The 16,525-nt window shown below is 46.7% G+C and overlaps 2 protein-coding genes across 2 annotated transcripts; both read left to right on the top strand.

Annotated features, from left to right (window-relative positions):
- The first annotated feature begins 7,659 nt into the window (after nt 1-7,659).
- On the top strand, nt 7,660-10,955 carry LOC125529392 (uncharacterized). The gene is made up of 4 exons (XM_048693806.2): nt 7,660-7,967; nt 8,251-8,738; nt 8,824-8,931; nt 10,569-10,955. The coding sequence occupies exons 1-3, from the start codon at nt 7,790-7,792 to the stop codon at nt 8,923-8,925; spliced, it is 768 nt and encodes a 255-aa protein (XP_048549763.2). The 5' UTR covers nt 7,660-7,789; the 3' UTR covers nt 8,926-8,931; nt 10,569-10,955.
- Nucleotides 10,956-12,124: 1,169 nt separating this feature from the next.
- Nucleotides 12,125-13,672, top strand: LOC125529393 (bidirectional sugar transporter SWEET2b). The gene is made up of 5 exons (XM_048693807.2): nt 12,125-12,412; nt 12,517-12,736; nt 12,859-13,017; nt 13,142-13,261; nt 13,353-13,672. Exons 1-5 carry the CDS (start codon nt 12,324-12,326, stop codon nt 13,458-13,460), a joined length of 696 nt encoding a protein of 231 aa, XP_048549764.2. The 5' UTR covers nt 12,125-12,323; the 3' UTR covers nt 13,461-13,672.
- The last annotated feature ends 2,853 nt before the right edge of the window (nt 13,673-16,525 follow it).

Below are 16,525 nucleotides of genomic sequence, written 5' to 3'. Positions count from 1 at the left end.
TCCGTTTACAGGAAGCGGACGGCAAAGAAGGCCTTTGCTGGCACATGTTCAGACGGACAGTTTGCCGTCTGCTAGCGGACGGCAAAGACGTTTGCCGTCTGCTGGCGGACGGCAAACGACGGCAAAGAAGCTGATTCCAGTAGTGAGCCAGTCTAGAGCCATCAAGGCTCTCTTGATAAAAAGTCCCCTCCTCGTATATGGTGGACAATTCTTCATCTTCGTGGAAGCCGGGGTCATCATCTTGACGATATACCCCCGGCTCAAGCAGGGAAACTTAGCGTTTCAAGCCAATGCCTTCACCTTTGTTCAAATATATCGAACATCATTTGAAAAGGATAAAATGAATTGCTCAGATGGACGAGGAGGTTCAGGTAGACTTACTATTTCAGCAGGTTTGTAGTAAGACAAACCGTCTATGAACTTTTGCTTCGTGAAATCCGCTGGTTCTCCCTTGTATATGCCAGCCAGGGGTGCGCCAAAAGCTGCTTGGTCCTTGAAGCCGAATTGATTAGTTGGCGTCGTCGGTTCTGTTGTACATACACAACGAATGTTAGCGATGCCATAGGGGATGGATTTTTTGTTGGGAAACGTTTCAGGGAAAACCAAAAATTTCTACGCACACGCAAGATCTATCCATGGAGATGCATAGCTACAAGAGGGGAAGAGCATCTACATACCCTTGTAGATCGCTAAGCGAAAGCGTTTATCAACGCGGTTGATCTAGTCGTCCACCTTCATGATCCATCCCGATCAAGTACCAAACGTACGGCACCTCCACGTTCAGCACACGTTCAGCTCGATGACGTCCTCGCCTTCTTGATCCAGCAAGAGGGGCGAAGTAGTAGATGAGTTCCGGTAGCACGACATCGTGGTGATGGTGGTGGTGAAACTATTTCCGTAGGGCTTCGCCAAGCACAACGGATTTAGAGCGGAGGAGATTAGAACCACATTGGGCTTCTAATTATGAGGATTAGAGGTAGCTAGGGCTAGCTCTAATTAGTCAACTAGGACCAACTAGAGGAGGCTCAAAAACTTGTGTTCTAGGGGCTAGCCCTGCTCCTCTATTTATATGTTGAGCCCTGGGGTCGTTAATTGGGGAGAGGGCCTCCCCAAAGTCGGGTTGGAATGCAAAGAAGAGTCCTTCTCAGACTCCAGGGCCAAACGCCACGGTTCCTAGCGTTTACGTAAATGCCACAGACTACGGCGTCTAGCCCAGGGGGTAGACGCTAGGAACCTTGGCATCTAGCCCCTGCCCTCGGAGAAAACCCCTTTGTGCACTGTCTTAAGGCCTCATGGGCCTTACCCCTTGGCCCAACCATATCATCCTATGTTTCAATCTTTACCTATGGACCATTCCGGAGCTCCTCGTCATGTCCGTGATCCCATTCGGGACCCCGAACAACATTTGGTCACCAACATACATAACTCATATAATACTATATCGTCAACGAATGTTAAGCGTGCGGACTCTACGGGTTCGAGAATGATGTAGACATGACCGAAAAGCTTCTCCGGTCAATAACCAATAGCGGGACCTGGATGCCCATATTGGTTCCTGCATATTCTATGAAGATCTTTATCGATCGAACCTTTATGACAACACACGTAGTTCCCTTTGTCTGTCGGTATGTTACTTGCCCGAGATTCGATCGTTGGTATCTCCATACCTAGTTCAATCTTGTTACTGGCAAGTCTCTTTATTCATTCCGTAATACATCGTCTTGTAACTAACTCCTTAGTCACTTTGCTGCAAGCTTCTTGTGATGTTGTATTACTGAGAGGGCCCAGAGATACCTCTTTGTCATACAGAGTGACAAATCCCAATCTCGATTCACCCCAACTCAACAGATACCTTCGGAGATACCTGTAGAGCACCTTTATGATCACCTGGTTACGTTGTGACGTTCGATAGCACACAAGGTATTCCTCCGGTATCCAGGAGTTGCATGATCTCATGGTCGAAGGAATATGTATTTGACATTAAGAAAGCAGTAGCAAAAACTGAACGGTCATATGCTACGCTAACGGATGGGTCTTGTCCATCACATCATTCTCCTAATGATGTGATCCCGTTATCAAGTGACAACACATGTCTATGGTTAGAAAACCTTAACCATCTTTTGATCAACGAGCTAGTCTAGTAGAGGCTTACTAGGGACTTAGTAATTGTTTATGTATTCATATATGTATTTAAGTTTCCGGTCAATACAATTCTAGCATGAATAATAAACCTTTATCATGAATAAGCAAATATGATAATAACCAATTCATTATTGCCTCTAGGGCATATTTCCAACATTTTTCGATCAATGGTCGTCGCTATCATGTCTATGATGGTGAGGCCATTGTTTGTCAAGCACCTCACCTAGGCGTCGAGGCGTGCCATGCCAGAGTCATCCTTTTGAGCGGTGCTCCGTAGCCTCCAATTAAAACACTTCTTCAGAGGATCCGAGGAGAAGGTCGGGAGCCCGGGCCGAACTAGGTCATGCAGCGGGACATCGGCCATATAGAACCACTTGGACGCCCACGTGTCGGCATCCTCTCGAGGGGTGCCTGTGGGGTAGCCAGTCCCGACTATTCGACAAACCTTGACCGCTCCTACTTCATGGAGTCTCCCTCCCCGAGAGCAAGGCATCACACAAAAATACTTCCTCCACAGCACGAAGTGGGTTGTGCATCCGAGGTACATTTCGCAAAGGGCGACGAATCCCGCGATGTGTAAAATTGAATTGGGAGTCAGGTGGTGGAGTTGGATCCCGTAAAATTCAAGTAGGTCCCGAAGGAAGGGGTGGATAGGAAATCCCAGGCCACGGAGGAGAAAGGGAACAATGCATGCCGGTCATCCCCATGAGGGATGGGGTGGCGGTCGGCATGCACCTGCCCATCTACGAAGATTAAGCTTGGATGGGTGGAGGCCAGATCTAGATCCGGAAAATAAGCTTGGGTGGCAAGACGATCCAGCTGAAGGCGGGTAATGGAGCAGCTTCCCAGTCACCCTTGAGGGAGCCGTGGGGGCGCTTGGAGGAGCCTGCGTCGTTCACCATTTCTGAAGCTCTCAAAGCTAGATTATAGGGGTGATTTTCTATACCGGGTCGAAGAAGGGTAAAGTGGAGATGCGCTTTGATGTAACTTTGACTGGATACCCGTTAAATATAAGAAAGAAAGCAACGCTTCAATGTCTACCCATAAAGCGACATATTCCCTAGACGTCTCAGTGATCGAGGGAAGATTAGTTTAAGGAAACATCAGGGCATGGTGGGGCCAAGGCCGAACTCAAGATGATAAAGGGAGGAACTCGCCTGTCACGCCGAAGACTCCAAAGCTGAAGTCATGTGTCTGAGGTGGTTTGTCGTCCTCGGCATCGAAGACCAATTTAGAGGCTACTGACGGTGTCCTGGACTAGGGGGTACCAACCTAGTTGGCCCATAGCGAGCTTACAACCCACCTTTCTCTCAAGGAAGGATTCTGGAGGCCGCACACTTCGGCGTGATCAGGATGGACTTCGTCGAAGACTTGACGTGCACTCCAAGACTTGCATTGGCCTGGCGCCATGCACATCCCTAGATTGGCAACCGACACATTGTAACCCAAGGTATCCCCCAGGGTCTATATAAACTGGGAGGTTTAGTCCTTAAAGGACACAATCACAATTACAATCATCTAGCTCTAGGGTTAGAACACAACTTATGATCTCAAGGTATATCAAGCTTGTACTCCATATGCCATCATCAATATAATCAAGGAAGGACATTGGGTATTACCTCTTCAAGAGGGCCCGGACCCAAGTAAATATTGTCCCCTTCGTCTCATGTTACCCACAAACCTGAGATCCACAGCTCGGGGCCCCATACCCGACATCTGCCGGTTTTAGTACCGATAACAGGCATGCCACAACCACCGCACCATCAAAAAAGAAGGGAGAGGCCATCCTGCCTTGACTGAAGAGAGGAGCGCCGAATCACAACGCTGCTGAAGTTTACGCTCCGCAATCAAGGTGGGCGAGCCTTGCCCACCGTGAATTGCCGCAGTCGGGCGAGAATATGGCTCCACTGCTGCCCTCTATTGCTCGGGCTTCGCCCTTCGACATCACGAGGGGAAGGAGAGGGATTAGGAGGGTAGCCGGAGGCGCGGTTTAAGTCTTTCGCCCATGTTGCAAGAGAGGCGGCGTTGGGGACAGGGACAGGGAGTTTGTTTCTAGATGAATAATGTAAAAGTTGTATATATAGTACATTAAACTTGCATATCCACGACAGGTGCAAAAGTAAGCAAAATATGTTGCAACTTTGGATTAAGATCAATCAAGGTTGAAAAAAACATTGAATTACCTGGAAATTAGCATATGTGGAAAGAAAACAATGCGCAAGGAACCAACGGTAGGAACTCAAGCACATATTTGCTTTCTCTAGATATCCAGTGAGGAAAAGAACAAACTTGCGTTGTCTTGCTTTGTTTCAATTATCATATCTCAAAACGTGCGACGATATATATATTGGCTGTACCTAAACGCTGTATTGTGATCAGGGCCTGGCACTTGGGGTAAGAATGCTTTTCTTGCCGTGCCCTGTCAACCAAAAGCGTAGCTAATTATCAATATTTTTCTGCGGGAAAGCAAATCGTCAACCGTGCCGTGACTCGTGAGAAAGCGCACTTAATCGCGCCATTGAAATGCGTATAGGTTTTTCTAGATTGTGTCGCTGTTGGTTCCCATATGTTTTTTTAGAAGAAAATAGCAACGGAATCCTTTTACGTCGTTGTCACGCTCGTTTAATGTAGGCCCGGTGTGATCCAGGTCATGATGATACGTGCAACCTGGAACCATACGGACGGCTGAGCAGGAACTAGACGCTAACCAGCGCTCACCCATCCTTTTCCAGGCGCATCTTTACCCTTTTTTTCTTCCATATATAAATAAAAAAACAATTATGTGCTCCAGGTGAGTGCATGTTAGTCTGAAGTGCTTGTGTTTCGCACTGACCTCCCACATGCGTCGCGTCGGGACACCGCGGGAACGGATTTGTGCTGCACCTGAATACTAAATCATATACGGCCCTCTGGATCTTGAACTGGTACAAAACGGAATCGGGTCCAAAACAAATCAAAAAGGAATCTTGCACTCAGATCGCGATAACATGCTCGTTAAATAGTGCCAGATTTGAATAACGAAAACTTTTTTATCATCAAGTTGGTCAGTTTTGTCTTCTCTAAGGAAGACGGGCAGATTTAAATCTCAGGACCAGAGACACAGACAGTCACCGTGTGGCCGCGTTTTCATAGACAGGAAGAAAAAAACTGGATTGAGATTTGAAGGAACGGGCGTGGAAATCAATGCAGCGGGGACTCCAGTTAACCTTGGATTAGACGGCCGATCCTGCCAAGACGACGCCCTCGTGCCACTGATGGCTGATGGCTGAGTGTCTGGACCCGGTTTGCCCATGGGTGTCACGTCAGTCCGGCGCCCCTCGCGCTCAAACGGTGTGGGCCACGTCGAAACCAACGTCCGCAAAGGGAGCCGCCGCTGGCACGAGCTCAGTTTGGTGTCGAGGAGCGCTCCGGATCGTGTGGCTCTCTTTGAAACAAGCCTGCAGCTGTCACCGGAAAAAGGTGTCGACGTGATTGTCTGCGCGCAAGAACCCTGTTGCCCTGTCTTTGAAAGACAAGGGTGTGACAATGGTGTCAAAAAGAGAGTGAGAGAGTGGGTGGTGACAAATGGCTCTACTTGGGTGGGGCTAGGGAACCCTTGCACGGAGGAGGACATGGACTTCTTCTATACCTCAACGACCATCATTTTGAGAAACGGTGTCAAAACACCTTTTTGGAATTCCCCATGGCTTATTGGGCGGAAACCGAAAGACATTGCCCCCTTGATTTATGTGGCCTCCACGCGCAAGAACTGGAAGGTGCGGGAGGCCCTCCATGAAGATGCTTGGATTCTTAAGATCGGTCGCAACACCATTGTCTCCGGTGCCCACATCCTCCAATTCTTCACATTATGGATGCTTGTGCATGACCTACACTTGGATCAACAAACTGACGATGACATTATTTAGAAACACGCCAACGACGGGTCCTACTCCGCGGCCACCGCCTACAAGGCTCAGTTTCTTGGACTGACACTTTCGCCATGGACTTTATGATCTGGAAGGCTTGGGCCCCTCCTAAGATCAAGTTTTTTGCTTGGTTGGCTATCCAAGACCGGATTTGGACAGCCGACAGATTGAAGCGGCGCGGTTGGCAAAACTGTGGTCTTTGCCCGCTTTGCAATCGTGTTGGCGAGACGGGTGCACACCTCTTCTACAAATGCCGCTACACCATAAGGCTTTGGAACTCGGTCATCCTTGAATTTGTTCTAGCACACATGGACACCTCCTCTTGGCATTTGGATGGATCCGTTTTGGAATGATGGGAAAAGCGAACCTGCTTGCAAAACCCAAACCGACGAGCCCTGGCCTCACTTACAATGCTAGTCTCTTGGACGATCTGGAGCGAGCGTAATGCTCGGGTCTTCCGACACAAGAGCGCACCGCCTCCGGTCCTTCTCCGTGCTATCATCAACGACGTCAAGCTTTGGATTATCGCGGGAGCTAAAAAACTAGGGTGTATTCTTGTGCGCGAGTAGTTGCCATGCCGGGCATACGGGTCATTTGTAACACTCTAAAACACTTCTCTCTTATTTAATAAATGAGGCAAATCTTTTGCCTCTGTTTTGAAAAAAAAACAAATGGCTCTCCTACCAGGCTGGAGTTGAATTGTCAGTTTCTAACGTACCAGCCTGGAGTTGAATTGCCATAGGTGAAAGCAGCCGTTTTTAGATCAGGGAAGGGAATTCGCATGCAGCCGGCTGAGCTGAGCAAGTTGTGGTAGATGGACGATAGACAACGCTCCTAAATAGAGGTCCAATGGAGCGCCCTCCTCCTCTTGAAACGAAACGAAACGCTCCGTGGCCGAATTTGCTCGGAAAACACCGAGTTGCCACGCTTATCTCCGTAAATGAACACGATAATATTTGAGCTGCACCGTGAAAATGTTATAGTTTGGCATATAAACATGTTTATTCATGTAAGGTTTACATTATGTTTTCAACTCATCCATACGAAAATAAGTTATACATTTGAGATTCTGGCCATGCTTAAAAGTCGCTTATTTATGAACCCAAGGGCATTGCACGGCAAGATTCACAAAATTAGAACTCTATACATTTGACATAAAACTCGGGACTACCACCAATACTACATGCTACTATCTCTTTAAGGTTTTTAATCATACAATGTTTGCTAACACCACTGTAAAAATTCATACTTTCTAACTTGTTTGACACATACAATGTTTGCTAACACTACTGTAAAAATACATATCGTTTTCTACGAATCATCGCAGATAAAACAAATCATCTTCAAAAAATAAAATACGATAGCCATATAAACTAGCCTACAGAAACATCTTATACCATGGGACGGAGGTAATATTCTTTTTTAAATGGATCATTACAATATAACTAAAAAAATGCGCTTAACTGAGGAAATGCTCTTTCTAACATGACAATATAACCCGCTGAGCAACTAGACAGTTTGTTCAGATAAAAAATATGTAACTTGAGAAACAAACGATACATTTTCCGCACAGACAAAATAGATATAACCCCGTTCAAATTTGTTCCATCTGCGTAAACCTAACAAAAACTGATCCCCTCCCTCCCTCCACAACAAAACAAATCTCCTTCCCCTTCCTCTTCCTCCTCCCCTCTCTCCTCTCCTCCCGTTCCATCGCCGGCGCCGCACCCTCGAATTCCGCCATGCCGAAGGGCGCCAAAAAGCGTGCGAAGCTCAAGAAGAAGCAGCAGGGGGGCCAGCCTGCCGGGTCCAACGGCGGCGCCACCACCACCACCAACGACAACGGAAGCAATAACTCGAGCCACGGCGACGCCGCCAGCGATGGAAACCACCTACCAATCAAACTTAACATTCCTCCCGGTACGCATGGCATCTACCCCTCCTCCCCCTCGCCCCCTCTTTAAGCCGGCGGCAGATCTGCGCCACGCCGCTTTCGGCACCAGCGGGGCGGCGGGAATCGCCTTTTGCGCTTGCGGCGAGGGTGGCATTCGTACGCCCTCCGCTGGCGCCGGCCGGCCCACGTTCCCACCGCCCGCTTTACGAGCTGTTCGCCTTTTCCGCCTCGCTTCCTTTCGTGCCCTATAAGATGATGGATGCGTGTGTGTTTCTGATGCCGTGTGCTTGTGTTCGGTGGTGGGCGCAGTGGATGCGAGCGAGGATTCGATGGAGAGCTCCGAGGAGATGGTGACGCCGAGGGCGGAGGCGGCCGAGGAGGAGGAGAAGAAGGGCGCCACGTCGGAGGTGCCGGTGGAGCGCGCCGTCGAGGTCGCTGATGAGGGCGCCACGGGGGAGGCCGGGGAGGAGGTCATGGTTGACGCTTTACCGCCTGAAGCTGCTGACCGGGAGCAAGAGGGTAAGGTGGATGCGAGGGCGGAGGCGCATGCCGTGGTGCAGGAACCGGAGGTGCAGGATATCGTGGTGTCCGAAGCACCTGAGGTGCTGGAACCAGAGGTGAAGAGCGAGGAGGCGGTGATCCGGGACACAGCCAAGGTGCATCCTGCGCATCAACCGGAGACGAAGGCTGAGGAGGTGGTGGTCAGGGATGCGGACACGGCTGCTGTGGTGCAGGAACCGGAGGCAAAGGGTGAGGTGTCACGGTCTCGTGAGCCAGCTGCTGCGCATACTACAGAGGTACATAACGTTTCTGCCTGTTTACCATCCATTCCCCATATTTTGAAGCTGTGATTTCTCATTAGGTGGGTTACTTTTGGTGCAGGTCGTACGCGGACCGGCGGTGGCGGTGGCTGCTTCGGGGCATCGGGCAAAATGGTGGAATTGCTGTGGGATTTTGGAAGTCTTTGGTGGTTCAGAGAGATAGATGGAGGTGAGTTGGTTCTGTGCTTAGGAGTGTGTTTGATTATGCCTCGTTCAATGAGAGTGCCATTCAATCAATTGTCTGTATGAATTCTGTACAAATTGTGTGATTGTGAGTGAACAAAATCTTGTGTGCTGCACCTTTGAACATGAGATGCAGATTTGTATTCCCTATGCATAACTTAACATCTCAAATCTGTACAAGAGCAATTGGGTGCAACTGGGGAACTTGAATCATTTGTTAGGTAAATGGCCGGAGAACAGCCCGTTCAGTAAATATTAACTTCAAATCAAAGGCTTTGACCTTCTAGTGTGTTCTGCTCACTTTCCACTACCCTTCTTGATAAATTGATATGCTCCCGGTATTGACATTTATCATATTTAATACAAGCATGCCCGGAATTGTTTTTCTAGGATTAAATGTAGCAGCACTTATGATTTTATCTTCCCGTCTTAAAAGTATTCACAATGGCTGACACCATCATTGAGAGCATGGTAATAATACATGTCTGCAGCTGGGAACATATTTTAAGGGGTTATGAGAAAATGATGTCAGGAAGAAAACTTTGAACAAGTTGTCTAAGATCATTTTATTATGTGGTCCTTAATCTTTCAATTTGTCTATGACTGCTGGGTTTATTAGTGCATTTGCTCTGTATCATGTAAGTATTTCTTCAAACTTAGTGCTGCCCTTTTGCTACCAAGATTTATCTGTACAATAGAAGCACCATTTTGGGCATATTAAGCTTTCCAATATGTATGGAGGCATCATACCATGCTAGATCTCAGTCTCATACATGTAATGAGCTTTATACAAAGAACTGATTTCTTAAATCAAATGCTTAGCACTGAGTTACTTGTAAAGATATCAACGAGCCATGTGTTGGGAGTGTCGTGATATGGTACCTCAATAAATTTGATTGTGCTGCATTTATAAGAGGCCGGGGCCCATGTCAAATCATATGCTGTTCCTTATGTCCTAGTAGTCATTTATTTGGCAGAGAATATCTTAGAAGTTTGATGAGCTTGACATGTGCTATATAGCTGTAGCATTTGGACACTATTACGTATGAACCGAGAACACACTACTCATTTAACTTCATTGCAAATTGCAATATCCATGTACACAAAATTGTACCCTACGTTTTTATATAGTGGGGAATAGTCACGTTGTTTACATCAAAAGAATTTCCCAAATTTCATGTGTTTTGTTTTGTGTGTGTTTTCCTGTGAGCTTATATGAGAAGTACTAGGGGACCTTCTTTGTACTATTGTGAAGAACCTGCTCCCTGCTACATGTGGAAATCTGGGATGCACCTTTTCTGCGATATTTTCTGTACTCTTATTCATTTTAAGAACAGATAGCTCTGGAGCTGATAAGTAGTAACATACCACTCAGTTAACTGGGATCCTTGGCTTATTTTATCTTGAGAATTCATCTGCAATCTATCCATGATGCATTCTCTATATTTACTGTTGTTTGACATGCACGAAAATGTGGATAATGAACTCAAAAATCTGTCATGACTTAGATAACAGTACCTTGGTAAAAGATTATAGTGATCCTTCGGTGTCTTGTGCTTGTTCTTCATTCATGCTAAGTTATATTTCGTTAGCAGCCTCAAGAAATGCCCTTGTTATGCTCAGGTACATGAATTGGAAGGAACGTGGAAAGCAAGACGGCAGAAGATGCAAACTTGTGCAAAGCTGATGGGTATCTGTAACTAGGCTCGTTGAGTGCTCACACAGATGATGGAGTTGAAGGATTTCGAATGACATCGAGCTGATGTTTCTCTCCACCCGTGTTTTCCGTGTCTTGCTGTGCAAAGTTACATTGTATTGGTTGTGGTTAAAATCCTGGGTGCAGTATTCTGAGTATTACCCCTTGTCTAGCATGTTTTAGGTTCTGCTGTCCTTGTAGCATATGAGTTAAAAAGTTGGTCAACAGTGAAAATTTTGGTCTTTATGTTCTATAATTATTTGTCGGGAGGTATCGTCTGTTACGTCCCTTTTAATGGCCCTGTTACAATTTGAGATGCTGTTTATCGTGGTCTTAAGTAGTTCCTCACAGCATATCAGAATGTTGAATACAAAAGCAAAAATAAAGATCTTGATATGGGTTACACTCTTTTGTGTTGCTCTTCCATCAGATGATTGCACATGCTGGGACCTTAATTTCTCGTGAACTTGTTGTCTGACAGACGTACATATATTTGGCCAAATATTGTTACGAAGTGTGTAAAGATGCTGGCTCTGCCTTGTCGACTTATATACCTTGCTTGCCTTTTCTTTTTGTTCAAATAGTTGAGCTCCATTACTTGCTTTTCCATGGTCTTTACTCACAATTTCAAGGAAAAAGGCTCACCTGGAATGTGATGTCGCTTATTCTGGCAAACTAGCGTCACGATTTTGTTGAGGTCAACTTTCTATTAGATCTTTGAATTGAAGATTATCGGGAAGACCAAAAAAGAAGAAAAATATCAAGTGTGGCAAGGTTTACCCCGATTTTGAGAAGCAGTGTCTGAAAGATGGCGTGTCTTAGCCACTTATATTTGGCTCAACTGATGACTCATCTTCACAAGTTTTGAGCATGGAATTCCCAAACCGCTGCATTTCTCCGTGCTGAATTTCGTTTGGTCATTCTAAGCATCGACATGGCGAGGCGTGTCAGCCTCAAACGCACCTTTTGTCATCCGCTCCGCTCCTCAGAGGTGCTGTCGGCCGTCCAATCTTCTGGTTGCTAGGGCCGGAGACCGCTGGGTCAAATGACGGCCAAGCAAGCGGTGGCCATCCAAACTTTTCGGCCACAAGTTCAAAGAGTGACTTGGCCGATTTGTGTTCACGGCGATGATCGGCGATCCGACCTATCAACCACCTGGACGCCATTACCTCAAAAAATGAAAAAAACTACCTGGACGCCAGGAAAGATTCTTCAGATCCTACCGCAGAAAACGATAGCCTGTAGATAGCTGGTACTACTAGTAAATTTCATTTTTTTCGTAAAAGCTACTCCAGTAATGATCTTGCCAGTGCGTCAGTAATGAGCTAGTTGACAAAAAAACACATTCATGCCACTGCGGACCACGTCCATGCGATACACGACAGTGAGAGGGAGCCCCGGTGTCAGCAGAGGCGAGACAAGTTGCTGGTTAACTGATATGAGTGGAGACGCGTGCTCGCAGTCGTCTCCCGTTCCATAGGCGCGAAGAAAATAAATGAAGAGGCGCGTTCCCAGGGCTAGGTTGCCGATGATTCAACCATACAACCCAACTTGTGGCTGTGGGGTTTTGGCTCGTGCCGTGCCGTGCAGCCCGCTACAAAAGCCACGGCGTTACAGTGCTGTGGAGGCAGACGTGGAAAGAGCGAGCCAAGATACAAGGAGGCTTCTTCAATCTTTCATCCATGGACTCCCTCTCCCTGTACGAGATCTCCTGCTTCGCCGCGGGGTTCGCCGGCAACCTCTTCGCCTTTGCTCTCTTCCTCTCCCCAGTGTAAGCATGCTATATACATGGATGGCGCTGGTTTTGTTGGCTTGATCGTCGTGGGGAGGGGTTTCTGACGACGCGTTTGTGTTTCGTGTTGTCGCCTTTTTCAGGCCGACCTTCAAGAGGATCCTCAAGGCCAAGTCCACGGAGCAGTTCGACGGGCTCCCCTACCTGCTCTCCCTGCTCAACTGCTTCATCTGCCTCTGGTATGGCCTCCCCTGGGTCTCCGATGGCCGGCTGCTCGTCGCCACCGTCAACGGCACCGGCGCCGCGTTCCAGCTCGCCTACATTTCCCTCTTCTTCATCTACGCAGACAGCAGAAAGACCAGGGTAATTTCCTTCCCGTCCTGAACCCCGTTGCACTTTCATCATCTCAGAAAACCAGTCAAACAGGGAACAACAACTGCAATACTTCTTCCTGTACTGAAATCTGTTATCCATCTGCTCCACAGCTGAGGATGGTAGGGCTCCTGACTCTCCTGGTCTGCGCGTTCGCCCTCGTCGCGCACGCGAGCATCGCTTTCTTTGACCAGCCGACTCGGCAGCAGTTCGTCGGCGCCGTGAGCATGGCGTCGCTCATCTCCATGTTTGCTTCCCCACTAGCCGTCATGGTACGCAGCTCCTCATGAAAATTTCTCCTACCTAGATCATCCTTTTTGGACTACGTACGCGATCGGCGCGCAACAGCGTGACATGGAACTGTTCTCACGCATGTCTTCATCGCTGCTTCTTCAGGGCGTGGTGATCAGGACGGAGTGCGTGGAGTTCATGCCCTTCTACCTCTCGCTCTCTACATTGCTCATGAGCGCCTCTTTCGCGGTCTATGGAGTGCTGCTGCGTGATCTCTTCATCTACGTAAGCACCCGATCCGATTTCAAATTGCATTTTTTTACTTGAATCGATGTATTGTGCTGACGATTACACTTCTTGCCGTCTGAATTTTCAGCTGCCCAACGGACTTGGAGTTGTCCTGGGAGCAACGCAGTTGGCGCTCTACGCTTACTACAGCCGGAAATGGAGATGCAAGGATACGTCTGCGCCGTTGCTTGCCTGATCAAACCTCAAGTGATCAGTTCTCAGTTTTAGCTTGGCTAGAAAGGGTGGGTGTGGGGTTCTGTAGGAGAGAATTGTATGCCCCGGCCCTGTTTTCCCTAGTTGATGCTGAATCAGCTTGTACAGATTTGCTGGCCTATGCCTCTGTTTATATGTTGCTCAAGTATCATTCTTTCCCCAAAGAATGCAGAGGAGGGGGGATATTTTGTTTGATTCCCCCTTTGTTATGAAATGTTTCTCCACACAAATATTTCAATTCTGGGCCCGATCAGCTTGGTTAATAGCCCGATCAATTTTTTTGGCAAGATCCTTGCCACAGGACTTGCTATGGAGCTTCCGAAGCTCGTGGGATGCCACCAAAGCGCGTTTACCAAAGGGCGTTCTCTCCACGATAACTTTATGCTCGTGCAATGCACGGCACGACGTATGCATGCTTTGAGGAACCCAGCGGCCCTGCTCAAACTCGACATCACCAAAGCATTTGACTCCATACAGTGGCCGTTCTTGATCGAAGTCTTGCGTAGACTAGGCTTTGGACACAAGTGGCTGACCTGGATCTGTGGACTCCTAGCCACCTCCTCCATGCGGATCATGATTAATGGCCGTCCCGGCAAGCCAATCTTGGCGTGTCAAGGTTTCAGACAAAGGGGACCCGCTGTCGCCGATGCTATTCATTCTCTGCATGGAACCCCTCTATGCACTCTTCCAACATGCTTCTGAGCATGGCCTTCTAGCACCATTGGCTCGTTCTGGCATGCAGCAGCGTGTCTCCATGTTTGCGGATGACGTCGTGGTCTTCATGAAGCCAACTGAACTTGAGGCAGCCACCTCCAGGGTGATCTTGCACCTGTTTGGCCAAGCTTCCGGTTTGTCTGTCAATATGGCCAAGAGTACGGTGCTCCCCATTAGATGTTCCCAGGACGAGATCGAGCTACTATCCACTATGTTGGGATGCCCTACTGCTCCTTTTCCGTGCAAATATTTGGGTCTGCCGTTGACACTTCAAAAGAAAAATGCGGTGCAGCTCCAGCCGCCGGTGGATCGAGTGGGCGACAACTTGCCTCTCTAGAAGGCGGCGACAATGCTGAAAAGCGGGTGGCTACTTCTAATCCAGTCAGTGCTTTGTGTGATCCCATTCCATTCCATGTTAGCGCTTGATCTTCCTGCAAAGACTCTTGTGGCCCTTAACAAGATTTGCCGAGGTTTTCCGTGGTGCGGTAAAAAAGATGCGAGAGGGGGCAACTGCGCCGTCGCTTGGGACGCAGTTTGCACGCCCAAATGGGCGGGCGGTTTGGGGATCCCGAATATGCATTGGCTTAACAAGGCCCTGCGAGCCAGATGGGCTTGGCTGCAGCCGGCGGACAGATCCCGGCCATAGGATGAGTTTAACATTCCTGTCGCGGCGGAAGCACTGGAGTTGGTTCATGCGGCGGCACACACTACAATTGGCAATGGCAAATCTACCCTATTCTGGGATTCTAGATGGATCAACGAATGGAGAATTAAGGAGATTGCACCCACAGTCCATGGTCTGATTCCGGATCGGACAAGAAGATCGAAGTTAGTCGTCTATGCTCCACTCAATAACAGCTAGATTGGTGACATTGGCCTGCCATGCAAACCACTGCAATGTAGACGTTCTCATGTTCAATTAGTAGCACAACAGTTAAAGACTACAGTCCATTTATTGGGTTGAACAATTGAAATTTTCAAAATTATGAATATTTTCTTCAAAATAAAAACATTTCCCGAATTTTTGTACAAATTTTGTAAAACAGGAACATTTTGATGATGTGAACAAATTTGAAAAAGGGGAACATTTCTTGAATTTGTGAACAAAAAATAAAAATGTTTACATTTTAAAACTTCCAGAACATTTTTTTAATTTTGAACAAAATTGAAAAACATGAACTATTATTGAATTTGTGAACAAATTTGGAAAGCTGGAACATTTTTTTCAATTCCCAAACAGGTTTTGAATCTTCACAACAAATTTTGAAATGGTGAACAATTTTAAAAAATCCTGAACAAATTTGGAAGCATGAACAGTTTTTTAAAGCACAAGAATTTTTTGAATCTTGAGAACATATTTTGAAATGGAGAGAAATTTTGAAAAATTCCAAACATATTTGGAAGTGCGAACAATTTTTTAAAGCACGAACATTTTTTTGAATCTTGAGAACATATTTTGAAACGGAGAGAAATTTTGAAAAATCCCAAACAAATTTGGAAGCGCAAACATTTTTTGAATATGTGAACAAAAAATTGAAATCCAGTACATTTCTGAATTTCAGAAGTTTTGTACTTTTTTGTGTAACAAGAACAAGTTTTGAATTTTGAGAACATTTTTTCAAAAACTGAACATTTTTTGGAAACACGAACAAAATTTAAATTTTTGATTTTTTAAGGAAGAGAAGAAAAGAAAAAGAAATAGAAAAGGAAATCATAAACATTTTGTAAAAATGCAAACATATTCTGAAAAAGAAAAATAAATTTGAAAAAGAAAGTGAAACAAAAAACGAAAAAATGAAAAAGAAACAGAAACAAAAAGAAAAGAGAAATAAAAAACAATAGAAAACCGAAAAAGAACCAGAAAAAAACCATACAGGAAAAAATCCCGGTTCCCAAAACCGGTTTGGACGCATTATGTATGGGCCGGCCCATTTCTGTCGCTCGCTGCGCTGCCCCTGTGCGATCGCTCGACAGTTCGCCGCAGCGAGCGGCGAATAGGATTTTCCCCTAGTCAGCGCCTTTGGCGCCAACTATGGGTTCCGACGCCCACGGTATGCACACTCTGAGGACGGCCCAAAATGCGTGCTTGCTGGCTGGTCACGGCCCTTCGGTGTTCCCTGCTTTCGCTGCTGACAGGCCGCGTTTGACCGGTCAACCTGTTGACATTAGGAAAAAGTGAAAAAAAAGAAAAAATCGCAAAAATCCATGAAGTCATAAATGTACATGAAATTTTCAAAAAAGTTCACATAAATTGAAAATTTTGTTCATCGAATTTGAATAAAGTTCATCAAGTTTTAAAAAAGTTCATTCAATTTGAAAAACATTTCATTGAAT

This window comes from Triticum urartu, chromosome 3A, assembly GCF_056163025.1.
Source record: "Triticum urartu cultivar PI428250 chromosome 3A, HENAU_Tu73, whole genome shotgun sequence".
NCBI classification, from domain to species: domain Eukaryota; kingdom Viridiplantae; phylum Streptophyta; class Magnoliopsida; order Poales; family Poaceae; genus Triticum; species Triticum urartu.
This window is presented reverse-complemented; position numbering and strand designations above follow the sequence as displayed.